This window comes from Callorhinchus milii, unplaced genomic scaffold, assembly GCF_018977255.1.
Source record: "Callorhinchus milii isolate IMCB2004 unplaced genomic scaffold, IMCB_Cmil_1.0 Scaffold19, whole genome shotgun sequence".
Classification (NCBI taxonomy): Eukaryota; Metazoa; Chordata; class Chondrichthyes; order Chimaeriformes; family Callorhinchidae; genus Callorhinchus; species Callorhinchus milii.
In genome coordinates this window covers 7,107,909-7,122,880 of record NW_024704760.1, presented here as the reverse complement: position 1 = coordinate 7,122,880, position 14,972 = coordinate 7,107,909, and the positions used below count along the sequence as shown (strand labels likewise).

Here is a 14,972-nt window from a genome sequence, read left to right as displayed (position 1 = left end):
AGTCCTGACATGGGGACTGACCCAACAATCTTCTGACTCAGACGCAAAAGAGCTACCAAGGCTGACACTTTTACCGGTGCCTAATGCTTTACGGAATTAGGTAAGCAGGATTCATCCCTCCATCGCTTCAAGACTGAGTTGGATAGATATTTGTTAGGTCAGGGTAACAAAGGAATCGAGGTAAGGGCGGATAATTGGAGTTGAGGTACAGATCAGCCATGATCTTAAAGAATAGCGGAACAGGCTCAAGGGGCTGAATGGCCTACTTCTGTTTCTACGGAGAGAGTGCGCACTCCATTCCACCAATCTATCGCTGGAATTTCCATACATAGGTAGGATGCATGGAATTTTCTTTGGATACTCTTAAGCATGTCGATGGTTTCTGCATGTGTCAGACACCCGGCTGATCTTTAAAAAATGTACAGATTTAGTGTCACACAAAGGAAAGTGCAAAGGGGTAGTGAGAAGTGTTGGCGTAATAAGGAAAACATTTGGGGAGAAGCAAATATTTATGAAATCCCCCAAAAAGCTTTATTTATTTTTTAACAAAACAAATTATAAAATGAAATCACTGCGATGCATCACATGACCCCTTTCAAATACTCCAAGCCCAATGGAAATTATTTGCTCAATTGTCTTAAAATTGAGAAAGAAAAGCAAATATCCAACTTACTTTAAAACAGAACATACATTAATACTTTGTGCCCAATGGCATGTAGGTACCATACTGATTTGCAAAATGATAATAATACTTTACATTTCACACAGCACCTTTTAAATTAAGCGGAATGTCTCAAAGTGCTTCACAGGATTTACTGTAAAGTGTAGTGAGTATGCATGTTGCAAGGGAATGCGGTAGCAATTTGCGCACAGCAATGTATTAATGTAATCTTTGCATTTGATATGGCACCTTATCACGTGGCTGGAACTTCTCAAAACGCTTCATGGGAATTTAGTGTAAAGTGTAGTGACTGTGCAGCTGCAGGTGAATGGAGCAGTCAACTTGCACCAGTGAGAAACAACAAAGAGTCATGAGATGAACACAGAAATTTACAGCCAATTAGAAAAAGAACTGCCAAAGTCAACGCTCAAGTGCTGCTACAGCCAATAACGCAGTCTTATCTTTGTATTCAACTCCGCAGTTTCGAAAAGAAAATAACCGCACATTTTTACTTTTAGAAATCGTCTAGCACCAGGCCAATTTTGCTTCCATTCTGCCTTTAAAATAAACCAGACACATAAAGTGAAAGCAAGAGAGCAAGCCACACGCACCGTCAAGCCAAGCTTCAAAAAAATCCCTTCGATATCAATCCCGTTGAAAATACTGTAAACCAACAGCAAGTGAATGATAACTCAGTGAGGTTCAATAAACACATTTCCTTGCAGCTTCAATGTTGATCCCATTCGCTTGGGAATCTGGCTGGTTACATGGCTTGCAAACCAGAGGCCTGAAATGTCACCTAGTCTTAGCCTGCAGGAACATTTTGTCTTAAGCTTTAAAAATCATGTGGAATCGTGGTAAGCTCAGTCGTAACTTGAACTCCAGAATTTACAAATAATCCTTGCATTTTATATAGCGCCATATCATGTTGTTGAGATGTCTCAAAGCGCTTCACAGAATATACTGCAAAGTGGATTGCCTGTGTGTTTTGTGGGTGAAACTTGGCAACCAATTTTGCACAGCAGGGTCCCACAGCAAATACCCAAATTAAAACTGAATTTAAAACATTTTCTACAATTCTATCCGATTTTCAATATTAAGACAAAAATGATCTTATAGAATTGGTGCAATTTCAGGTGATAAATTTGGAATGAATGCAATGCAGATTGTCTACGGAGTAGATGCACATAAGCTACAACAACGTGTTTAATGTGAATAAACGATGGAACTTTAAATGTGTGAACTAATTTTCTACAAAAGGTTTGACCTAATTTAAAGATTCATTATTACCTAAACCTAGCAAAGAATACCAGCTGCCAAAGAATACAACTCTGTAATATTAATAATAATAATCCAATAATTCTTGCATTTGGTATAGCGCCTTTCACATCGGGAAGGCTCTTACTGTGAAACGGAGTGACTGGGTGATTGTAGACATCCCATTCGTGCATAGCGATGTCATGAAGTGAGTGACCAGTTTAACTTATTGGCCGTTTATCTGAGTTGTTTGCAATAAGTATTTATTTATTCTCATCTACTGCCTTTACAACTTCCTGTCCTCCAGCCTGTCGAACTTAGTCTCACTAATCATGACACCGAAATGCTTATATTAAAGTTGTTTGCATAGTTTCTTGTGATGGTGTCTACATTACGCAAAACACTCAGGAAACTATAGTCTTCCCTTGTGGTGCGTTGATGTTGATTTACTGATGTGCTTTGTCACGGTCTTTTGCTGCACAATTCCATGTTCTTGTTGATTCTCTTCAACAAGGAAAAAAAAAGTACAAAAAATGTGCGTTGGGATCAAGATCACTCAGCACAAACCAGCCCCAACACTGGTGAGAAACCTCACTCCGTAGTCTCTACCTTGACCTAGCGCATAGAGACGATCTATCAGCTTGTAAACAATTCACTTCAAGAACTTACTGATAATTTGGTCCAAGCATTTTTGGCATCTACTCATTGAAAACGCATACTTCAATGCACTTTGTGATCTACTATTTAGCGTTTGCCATTGAACTTACAACATTTATCTGATAAGACATATTAACACTGTAGACAGTAATTATGTTTGGCCCAGCACATTTGCGTGCCATTGGCATAGACTACAGTTAGCCTCAGAGTTATGGTCCTAATGTTGAGTACTTTGTTGGATTCAAAAAGATGAACCTTGATATTTCCAATGGGATTAAATTAATGGTGTTTTCAGATTGTTTTTTTCCTCCCCTTGAGGAGGCGATGACTTAAATGAGTTGAATCCCTGGGGATATTTCAAACCATTTCAGTCAGCGTACCTTATTTCGGGATGAGCCAGATAGACTACAGGGGTCTTTCCTGGCCCAGCACATCCCTAGCGTTCCTATGCACAGGCTATCCAGTTCACCCTCACAGTGGAGAGGTTGAAATCACCCACGTTATCAATTTGGATGTTGAAACCAGAGTCCGTGACGTCAATGGCTTTTACGGTGACTCCAATCGAACTGTCAGAGCCCACTTCGGTCAGGCTGAGGAGAATCACTGGGTCCTTCAGTATTCGATGAGGAAAGTTCACTTCCCGAATGTGGGGCCATGAGCAGTTGTCCGGAGTTTCACAGAAGCTCCTCACTTCTCCCGAAAGACCTAATTGAAAGATCAGAAATATCATTAAGAGTTCGTTCTAATGAAGAAGTTTCATTGATGTATGATCACTCACCACCAGCAACAACAACTTGGATTTATATAGTGCCCTTCATGGCATCTCGGAGCTCCATCCGGAAGCAGGGAGTGAAATTCACTAACTGTAAGATTTTGTTTTAAAGGAAGCTCAGGACCATCTTACCAAAGGAGGTCCATAAGGTTTGGCTTCCCATCTCCCATCAGTTGGTTACTCTTTAGGTACATTACATTACAATATTGATTCCTCCCTCCCTCCCTTACCTTCCTCAAGGCGAGTCTAAAGACCCTCCCATTCGACCGTATCTTTGGTTAGCCTCCTACCCATACCCTTCCTGCCCTCCTGATCCCCAAACCCCAGCTCAGGTGCAAATCTTGACTGTTAAACACATTTGGACCTTCTCCCTCTGCAAAAGGCACTATACAAATACAATTTGTGGTTGTTGATCAACTCCATCAAACTCGTTGGTTCTGAAGTGAATTTAGATTACTCAAGGTATACAGGAAAATTGCATATTTCAACACACTAATGCCCTGCTGGATCCTAATTGGTGTCAGGTGGAGTCGAACAGGTAACAAACTATGGAATGATTTCAGAACTGATGGCCAAGAGGGCATTTACCTGTAGTGTGTGAGCCTTGCAGTCACTACAGAGTACAAACCTTTCAGTGGGCTTATGTTTCGAAGCATTCACTAAAGGATAAAAACAAAACTTGACAGGGTGCCCAACCAGAATGTTTAAAATATCAAATTTGATCGATACCACCACAAGGTACATTGACAAGAAGGGAAAATTGTAGTTCAGTTCCTCATGTTTCGCTGATTCAGTTACTGATGCTTATTATTGTCTAGGCTCACGCATGTAAAACATACGATTGGGCAAGGGACCAGAGGGCATTTAACACCCGGTGTACTGCATGTCAATGTCTTCAGGAGACGAGAGAAGACAATTGCCAAAAACCTATAATTTGCAAGGCTGAGAAGCTGCCCTGAGGTTGATTCTTATTAATGATCATTTGTCAAACTGTCATTTGTCATACAGGGAAATGTACGCTCTACATTCCACAAGTGGCTTCAGAAGGCTTGGCTCTCATTAATCACAATGGGTTGCAGTCTCTTCAAATGCTGGCTGGATGTGGAGATACTTACACTGCTCCACTGTATTCTTCAGACCCACTTCAATCTTTCCCACACTTTGGCTCAGGGTCTGAAATGCTTGATCGATGACAGCCGAGAACTGCTTATTCCTATCAATGCCATCAGTTTCAACCTGAATGCAGTAAAAGTCCATATTTAATAAACAGAATATATATGGCTGAATATCTCATTTCCATCGGTGACTGTACATTCTGCTGAATTGTGTATATAGCTTTTGCTGGCTCTCAGCCCTAAGGGTTTTTTTTTGGGTGGGAGGGGTGGGCGGAACTCATATTCAAGCTTAAATTACTTTAGGAACACAAATTAGATACCTCAAACCTCTGTAGATTAAATCTTCTGCATAAAATAGAGGTAGCAAAGCTTCACATACCACTGCTGTTTTTGTCACTATCCCCTCTATAAATTAATTAGCACACAAAACACAATCACTACATTTTTCAGTACATAATAATAATAATAACCCTTGCATTTAATGTAGCGCCTTATCACATCACTGAGACGTCTCAAAGCGCTTCACAGAATATACTGCAAAGTGAATCAACCGTACACCCTGTGGTTGAAACGCAGCAGTCAAAGCACTAAACCCTATGAAGTGCTTTGAGACACCCTCCAAACATGAAAGGAGCTACACTAAATAATATAATAATCCTTGCACTTGATATAGCATCTTATCACATCTCCGAGATGTCTCAGTGCAAGCATTGTGATTATTTATTGTTCTAATCATCATCATTTGCAAAACTTTCCCCGCACTTTATTGCTCAACTTCAGTTTGACCTTGATGGAATTCATTTCACATGTAAATACAGTACATATTTCAACACAGATGGAAAACAGTGTCAGTGGACCTTTAAAGTTACACTATCTGGACACCTAGGTTTACTGTCTATAAATAACAGCAACATTCTTCCGAAGACAACTCTAAGGAACAGCCAAATAGGTCAATTCAAAGTACTAAGCCGTTTCTGAATTCTTTACAGATACTATGTACTGCTTTGGAGAGGGAGTGGTTTTAGTTTCACTGTGCAGCTTTGCATCCAACATCGCCTATTATTCTCCAATGTTCTCTCCCGGAAAATCAAACCATTCCATTATCTAGTCTATCCAAATAACGTCACATCACATTAATCCAACTGACTTCACTCCAGGCTTCTCTACATTGGGCCAGGCTTAACAAAATGTGATAACAATAATAATAATATGATTGGAGCTGGAGCTTGCCCAAAGTTTTTGTTTTCGTGTTCGTATAATGTTCATTAACATCAGCCACAGCTGGATGGGCCTTGGTCTTCTTTCGCCCAGCAAATTCTTATGTTCTAGAGTGAATAACCCGCACTTTCAGTCCACCTTTCCCCTCCCCACACCTCTCAGCTCTCACCCAGCCATTACTCGTGGGCGCCTTGGAACGTTTTCCTGGTGTGAAAGGTTCTGTATCAATGTGAATTTATACTGTATCAATATAACTCTGTGCTTTACCTTTGCAATCTGACTCTGCAGAAGAGCGCTCAGTTCCTCCATGTGTCTCTTTGCGCTCTGCAGCTCTCTGGTGTTGTCAGCCACACTGTGGCTCACTGTATTCACCTGTTCTTCCACAGCCGACTTCCCCGTGCGTAGCTCCTGAGCTACTTCTCTGGAGATGAGAATAATTCCGATTTTTTTTTACTTATTAAACAATTCTGCAGTAATTTTCTTTTTTTTTTTGCAGACCATCAGACAATCTCAATCTAAATGTGTCAGTATCCACAGCGTGCAGCATGAAATATTGCCACGATCTGTGGGTGTTTGAATGGCCACTGTATTATTGGTTAGAATCTTCTTAAAAGGAAAGTCCTGTTTTGCTTTGTATTTTGATTTTCTCCTACCTCCACTCCTCCGCTAGCATCACCCCACTCCCCTCCATTCGCCAACTAAGGCTTGCTATCTCCCCATCATCGGAGTCTGACCTCTCCGTCTCGTTCCCCCCACCCCCGCTCAATCTTGCCTTAAAAGCTACCACTTTGATCGTACCTATTGGCATCTGCCTCATCTGCTCCCTCCTGCTCAGTGTGCGACCCTAATAATAATAATGATAACCCTTGCATTTGATAAAGCACCACATCACATCATCGAGGCGTCTCAAAGTGCTTCACCGAAAATATTGTAAAGTGAAGTGACTGAATGTTTTGTGGCAGCCAATCGCGCACAGCAGTGTCCCACAAACAGTCGCGGATATAAGTGACCGAACTAATATTTTTAAAAAATACGTTTATATATATATATATATATATATATATATTTGTTGAAGGAAGGGAACCCCTATCTTGTAAAGCGCTCCGAGATGCTGCCTTCCGTGAAAGGTGCTGTACAAATGCAAGTTGTTGTTGTTGATTTTCCCTCCTCTCAACGACAACGACCGCAACAAATTACATTTGAGCAGCGCCTTTCACGTCAGGAGGACGGCCCAAGGCCTCGGAATTGTAACCTCAAACGAAGCCTCGGAATTGTAACCTGATGTTTGCCAGCTCCTGTTTGTTGGAGAGTTGCTCTGCTTGCTGGGCTGACACAGCCTCCTTGAGCCCCAGGATCTCCTTGCCGTGCTGCACCCCTTGCGACTGGAGAGCTTCGGTCAACCGGGCTGCGTGCGTCAGCTGGTTGTTCAGCGCAGTCAGCGACTCGGTGCTTTTCCCGACCGTCTCCTTGAGCGCCCCGACCTCCTGCGTGTTTTGCCGAAGAGCCTGAAGCGATCGGCCGTCCTCTTCCAGGCTGGCAAGCCGGCTAGCGAGGCTGGACAGAGAGGCCGAGAGCGTGGTCAAGCCCTCCTCTCGCCGAGCGTCGTCAGACTTGATTCCCGTGACCTCTTGCTGAAGCTTGGCGAAGTTGGTCGTCCTGAAGAGATTGAGCGAATTCTTCAGCACCTGCAAGTCGCTCCTCGTGGGCGAGAGCTCGCTCAGTTCGACCAGGCTCTGCCTCGTCTCTGCCTGGAGGGCAGACAACTTGCTGGCCACATCAGACGACTGCATACGTGTGATTTCAGCAGCCTCCGCCTCCACTCTCTTCTGAATCTGACTCTGAGAGGTCTCCAGGTTCAGAATCCTTTCCTCGTACTTGTGAGTGATTATCAACTGAAATAAAGCAAAGCAGTTCATTTTGCAGCCGGGAGTAAATCTTTCAGACGCCTCGACGCTTTGAGGCGTCTCAGCGACGCGATAAGGCTCTGTATCGAATTCAAGCGTTATTATTGTTTATCGTCTATGATGTTTTTTCCCTCTGATTTTGGCATTTCTTTCGTTTCCCTGAAAGTGGAGTCACTGCAGACCGAGACTGTGTTCCGACTTTAAATCGCGAGCGTCGCATTTGATACAGGGCCTTTTGCCTCGGGAGGACACTTCAAAGTGCTTCACAGGATACGCTGTAAATGTGGTGACTGTGTATTTTGTAGGCAGAAGCTAACAATGATCATCCAAATCCACAATAATAATAATAAATGTTCATAGCAGTAAATAATCTTTAATCCTTGCATTTGATATAACGCCTTATCACGTCTTCGAGACGTCTCAAAGTGCTTCACAGAATATACTGCAAAATGAATTGACTGTATAGTTTGTGAGCAAAGTGCGGCAGCCAATTGCACACAGCAGTCTCCCACAAACAGTCAGGGATTGAGTGACCCAATAGTTTCTCTTGAAGGGATTATTACCCCCGGAAAAAATCGACTAATAAACGGGTTCCTACTTGCTGCTAGGGAAACAGAGGCATGTGGAGTAAGGAAACATGCATAACATTTTGTCCTGCTCGGGAATCGAACCAAGGCCCTCTCGCTTGCAAGGTGAGTGCTCTAACTACTAAGCTGCAGGACTCCACAACAACAATAATAATAATAATGCTTCTATTTGATGTAGCACATATTGGAAGGACATCTCAAAGTGCTTCATAGGATATATTGTAACGTCCAGTGACTGTGCAATTTTTTAGTCTGCAATCGCACCAGCCAAAATGTCTGACGTGCAGCCATGAAGCAAATGACCAATTTTACTTGGGACAGGAAGAGAGACACAGCATTGCGAGCCTGAGCAGTGAGTTTGCCATTTTCTTGCCTACACAAATCTCCCGACCCCATTTCCCTGAAAATGCAGGAACGTTGGCATCGCTTAAAACTCCACCCTCATTAACATCACGTGTTCGTTTCCTGTCCCTGGAGACAACTTCATACTCTGTTCAAAAATAAGCTCATGCCTAGTCCAACACATTGCTAATTTGTGCTACACGATGGTGCAAACGCTTGTGCAGAGTTTTGCCAATTGGTCAGTGATGGCATTTCTCCATCCAGCATGCAGTGGTCAAGCCTTCAGATCCTATATCCCTAATGTCTGGGACTCCCTCCCTTTACCTCTCTCTCTTTTTGTCTTCCAATCCCACCACAAACCTTACCTGGCTCAGTTGGTAGCACTCTGGCCTCTGAGTCAGAAGGTTGTGGGTCCGAGCCCCACGTCGGGATTTGGAACCCAAACAGATTATGTTAAGAATGCAGTGCTGGGGGTGTGCTGCATTGTCGGAGGTACCGTCCTATGGATGAGACGATAATCGAGGTCCCATCTGCCTGTTCAGATGGACATTGTCCTGGCCAACAAATCCCCCAAATAAAATTGCTCACTCACTCCATGGCTATTTGTGGGGCATCACTGTGTGCAAATTGACTGTCATTTGACTACTAAACACACAACACTACACTGTGCAGTATATCTTGTGAGGAGCTTTGAGATGTCGACGACATGATAAAGCGCTGTATCAAATGCAAGGATTAAAGATTATTTACCTCTATGAACGCACTTGGCCACCACCCCTCCTCCCTCTTTCTTGCTCTGTGTCCAATCCCACTCCCGTGAAGTCCTCTGGGACATTACCCTACGTGAGGGGTGTTAGATCAATGGAAACTGTTGTTCTTTATAAGAATTCAGCTTTCCCTTGATTTAAATCCTGGAGTCAAGAGGCTTCAAATGGTCGTTTCAAATAACATCAATGATCTGTGTGACGTGTGTGATAAGCGATGAGGAGATTCTGGAAGAGAACAGTCACTGCCTTTAATGTTATAAGGGGGCCACATAACCATATCTGGTAGTGGAGGGAGAAGCTGATATAAGCAAAGCATCCAAATTATATCTGGGGAGTGTAAACTTGCTCCCAAACAGTACTGTGTTTTGTTGTAGTCAAAGCACATCATACACTTAAGCAAACACTCTGCAGTTCTGCATAAACAAACAAAGGCTCTTGATCAACATTCAATAGCCGCAGACACACTCCGGTCTCAATTCTGCTCCATTAAAAAAGCTAAGGAATGAATTAGTGAGATGAATGTTGTCACCTGCGCTTAGAATAAACACAATCAAAGCTTCTTCAATTCGGAATAGCATTAACATCAATGGCAATACATTAATAATCAATAATACTCAATAATAACCTTTCCATTTGGTATGGCACCTTTCACATCAGGAAATATACTCTATTTATATACTCTATTTAGATTACCCGTCTAACTTCCTAAAGCTTTGTTCTAATATCCCTGAATCCTCCTCTTAAAAGGTGCCTAGTTCCTTTTTTTTGATGGGGAAACGGACGGATGGTAGAGTGGGTTTTCTGGAGGGATGAGATCAGAAGACCCGAAAGGCCTTTTTTATCCAAACCGAATCTTGTGATCTTGAAAACCTACAAACACACTGTTCGTCAGGCGAACACACGGCCACTTACACCGTCCAGTAAATCTTGTGAGGCTCTTTTAAACATGTTGATGACGCAATAAGGGGCAGTGCCGTATGCAAGGGTTATTAACATTATTATTAGCATGTGCTGACAATATTTTCCACGTGGCCACCACTCGAAAAATGGCTGGGGGGCATTTTCTAATCGCTTTTGTTGTCCTTATGTTGAAGATAAGAACCTTAAGTAGGCCAAAGATCTTTGTATCACAACATCTGACAAGAAAGTTTGTTGACAAAAGATACAATACAGTCAAGATTATTGAACTTTTAGAAAGCCCGTTGTTTTGGAAAGATTTGAATTTATATCCTGCTGTTATAATAATAACCCTAATAATAATAATAAACCTTGCATTTGATATCACGCCTTATCACATCGCTGCGATGTCTCAAAGAGCTTCACAGAATATACTGTAAAGTGGATTGACTGTGTATTTGTGTAAAATGATTGCACGCAGCAAAAAAAACACCCCAACGATTCTCAATTTGTATAATACTCCTTCCTGGAGTAATGATTCCTTAACTCCCTGAACCGGTTGACATTTCATTGTGGTGCAGAAATGTCAGTAGGTATGTCTGTGTGCCCGTGTGCGCGAGTATGTGTGCGTGTGTACGATGTGCACTAACATTTCAGAGTGGACAAAGTGCTCCAAGACGGCATCCGGTGTTAGGAGCGTTATATAAATGCAAGTGGCTGGTGTTGTCGTTTTTTTGATGTTATATAACTGCAAGGATTGAAAACCCCACACGCATGACAGCGTGAGAGAGGACACAGGAGAATGGATGCCAGTGTCCGCAGACAGACAGACAGACAGACAGACAAACAGACAGACAGAAAGATAGAGCGACAGACATAGCGAGAGAGAGAGAGACAGACAGACAGACAGATAGAGAGATAGATATAGCCAGAGAGAGAGCCAGATAGAGATAGATATAACCAGAGAGAGAGAGAGACGGACAGACAGACAGAAAGAGATAGATATTGCCAGAGAGAGACAGAGACAGACAGACAGACAGACAGACAGACAGACAGAGATATAGCCAGAGAGAGAGAGACAGACAGACAGACAGACAGACAGGCAGAGAGAGAGGGAGAGAGAAACAGGCAGACAGACAGAAAGAGAGATAGATAGATAAACTGACAGACAGACAGACAGAGAGAGAGAGAGAGAGAGATATAAAGAGAGTACCTTCTCGTTCAGCTCGTTCACCTGAGCTTGGATCTTTTCGAGACGTGACATCTTCTCCCGGAGGAGGTGGATGGTCTGGTCCAGGTTCCCGATCGCCCTCAGCTTCTGGTCCAGGTACCAGCCGCCCAGAGCGCAGCTGACAGTGAGCAGCACCAGGCAAACCCACAGCAGAGCCACGCTAACAACCGAAGGAGCCTCAGGAACCCCTTGACTGTCAATCTCCTCGTTCTTGGGAGAGTTTTTCCCTTTACGGTTTCTCATGGCTTTTCTTTTCTAGGTTTGGGGTGTGTGTGTGTGTGTGTGTGTGATTTTGCTTTCTTTTTTCTCTCTTTCTCGCTCTCTCTCTCTCTCTCTCTCTCTCTCAGAGCAAAACGAAAAAAAAATAAAGGCACCCAAAACTTTTTGGAAACTTTTCCACCAACTTTGTTCCAAACTCAAGCTGCTGCTGTTGCTGCTGTGATGATTAACAGCCACATCGACCAACCAGCTGGTGGCAAATCAACCCCTAGGCTGTCCTCTCCTGTGGACTTCACCAATCAGAGCAGTGAGGAAGTGGGACCTTTGGTGGGACCTCTTCAAACTTCTTGCCAATCAAGTATGGACACCAGACTTTAGAGCAGGTCAATCAGCCAACCACATACATGGCTCTAGCAGCGCCTTCTTTACAGCCTTCAACACATCATAATATGTGTATATATATATATATAATCGTTCAATCTGATATAACAATAATAATCCTTGCATTTGATAGAATAATAATAATCCCTGCATTTGATAGAATAATAATAATCCCTGCATTTGATATAATAATAATAATAATCCTTGCATTTGATATAATAATAATAATAATCCCTGCATTTGATAGAATAATAATAATAATAATAATCCCTGCATTTGATACAGCGCCTTATCGCGTCCTTCGAGCCGTCTCAAAGCGCTTCACAGGATATACTGTAAAGTGAATTGACTGTATATTTTGTGGGCGAACCGAATCGCGGCAGCCCGATTGCGCGCAGCGGTGTACCACAAACAGTCGTGGATTGAGCGACTCCATTTTTTTTAAAGGGCTTATTACCCCCCAGAAAAGCTCAATGGGCAATTAATAAGTGTCAGCCCGGCTCAGTCGGTGAGCAATCGTTAAGTTTTTTAGTTAGAAAGCTGTGGGTTGAAGCCCCACGTCAGGACTTTGAGCTCACAGTCTAGGTCGACACTCCAGGGCAGTGCTGGGGGAGAGAGCCCTGCCTTGTTGGAGGCGCTGTCTTAGGATGAAATATTAAACCTCTGCCACGTCTTCCTGTTCAATTTGAACCGCATGATTAACGCGATAAGGCGCTGTATCAAATGCGATTATTCTTATTGTCTGTTCGACTGTGCTTTCAGCCACTATTTCTCTCACCCACCGATGTAAGACGAAGCCACCAAATTCCGGAACCCTCCACCTCGTTTTTCTCGCTGTCTATCTTCAAATCCCACCTGAAAGCTTTCCTCTTTGACCACATTTATGGTCACACCCCCCCCCCCCCCACCCCCCGACCCCACCACCACCAAAGCTTGGCTGGCATTGAGCCCCACCACTGTGCGCAATTCAAGTCGCTATCCCCCTACTTTATAAATGTACTTTGTTATGGCTGATACACAGTCCATCAGAGGTATAACTGTGAGAAGAAATGGAAAATAAACAATCGATCTATATCACGGTGTGATTTTATCAATTCCTATCTGGTGTTTACTAAATGTTACAAACTCCTCTGTCACTGCAGGCGGAAAAAAATAAGAGTACCAGTTTCAAAAGCAAACATTGCAACAGCTTTAATGCTTTATTTAAATTACTTATTTCATGCAGATTAACCAATCTGCCATCATACAAGAGTAAAAACACAGGTTTTGTTTCCACTTCCATTTCTCTGAATTACAGGGTTTGGGGCTGTAATACATCGATGTGAACTGAACGTTATCAGCAAGCTTTGCTGCCATAGCTTTTGGTTTTCTTTGTCTGCCACTGTGTTTCCATTCCATCACTGACAGATAGAAATTTAACCATTTGTCACTGTTCACCCTGATTATCTGTCGTTTAAGCAGCTCTTTTTTTCGGTTGTTGTGACATGTGAGGTCGTTTATAATGTTACCTTTATCTGCTATATTTGGGAAAACAAAATACCCATAATAGTTTTTCAAGAATCAATGGGAATGTGGCTTGGCACAATCATGTGATTTTATATTGAAGAGTGAAGATCACGTCTCGCCTCTTGTTATTTCACTCACTGTATGTTTTTTCCTCAGGAGATTAGTGTTATCATCCATCAAGTTACAGGCACTAAATGAAGCTTGTGATTCGGGGGCCATTTAATGATGGGGGGAAAGAGAAGGCAGAGCCTTTAAAATCAGCGCCAAGGCAGTTCAAGCTGAGATCAGGAAGAATTTCTTAGCACAAAGGGTTGTGAAGATGTGGAACACTGTGATCTAACCCAGTAGGCTGTTAATTCCGCCCCAGTAGAGGCGGAATCAACAGGGATTTTTCAAAGCGAGAGATAGATACTGTAAACAAAACTCAAAATACTGTAGATGCTGGAAATCTGAAACAAAAACAGAAGTCGCTGGGAACACTCAGCAGGTCAGGCAGCATCTATGGAGAAAGGAAAGTGAGTAAACGTTTCAGGTCCACGACCCTTTGTCAGAACTCGATAGATAATGTACTTGGTTGATAGAAGGGGGTATGGCGGAAGGGTGGGGAAATGGAATTTAAAGATCAGGCAACATCTAACAAACTCGCGGAACAGGCTCGATGGCTGAAAGGTTTCCTCCCATCCTGTATTTCTATGGTTCCTAAATAAAAAGCTGCAGTACCTCACTGCTGTTTTCCACTCTCAAACCTTTACGCAATTCTCAGTCGCCAATGTATGCTCATGCAGTTTATCATCCGCCCACTGACTGGATTCATGTGGAGTATAAACACAGACTAATTGGGCTGCTTCTGTGTTGTACAATCTATATAAAATCCTTTGGGGTAGTGGAAAGTCATGCTTTATCATTTCCGTTGTTCCATATTTAAAAAAAATGCACTTTTTAGTGATAATAATGATAATAATCCTTGTATTTCATATAGCGCCTTATCACGCCTTCGAGACGTCTCAAAGCACTTCACAGAATATACTGTAAAATTAATTGACTGTATATTTTGTGGGTGAAACGCGGCAGCCAATTGCACACAGCAGAGTCCCACAAACAGTGACCACATTGTTTTTAAAAATTGTTTTTCTTTTCTTAAGCGATTATTACCCCTGGAAAAGCGATCCGCCAATCAACTAACAACCGGGTACCTACTTACTGCTAGGTAAACAGGCGTGTGGAGTAAGGAAACTTGCCTATCATTTCGTTTTGCCTGGGAATCAAACCCAGGTCCTCTCGCAATTGCAAAACACAAATGCTACAACAGCATGCAAACCTCACTCTTGCAAGCTGAATTTAGTTAAAGTTTTTGCAACATTCACCTACATAATACAGTCACTGCTCTTTACTGTAAAGCCTATGAAACACTTTGAGATATCAATATATCAAAATATCAAAAGCAGGATTTTTTAAATT

General features: G+C 42.5%; 1 protein-coding gene across 1 annotated transcript; it reads right to left on the bottom strand.

The window, feature by feature from the left end:
• Window positions 1-1,695: 1,695 nt before the first annotated feature.
• LOC103179098 (myosin-10-like) lies at window positions 1,696-11,718 on the bottom strand. The gene is made up of 5 exons (XM_007894192.2): window positions 11,391-11,718; window positions 6,959-7,572; window positions 5,948-6,101; window positions 4,463-4,583; window positions 1,696-3,280 (listed from the first exon to the last, which is right to left on the bottom strand). Exons 1-5 carry the CDS (start codon window positions 11,649-11,651, stop codon window positions 3,021-3,023), a joined length of 1,410 nt encoding a protein of 469 aa, XP_007892383.1. The 5' UTR covers window positions 11,652-11,718; the 3' UTR covers window positions 1,696-3,020.
• Between the last annotated feature and the right edge of the window lie 3,254 nt (window positions 11,719-14,972).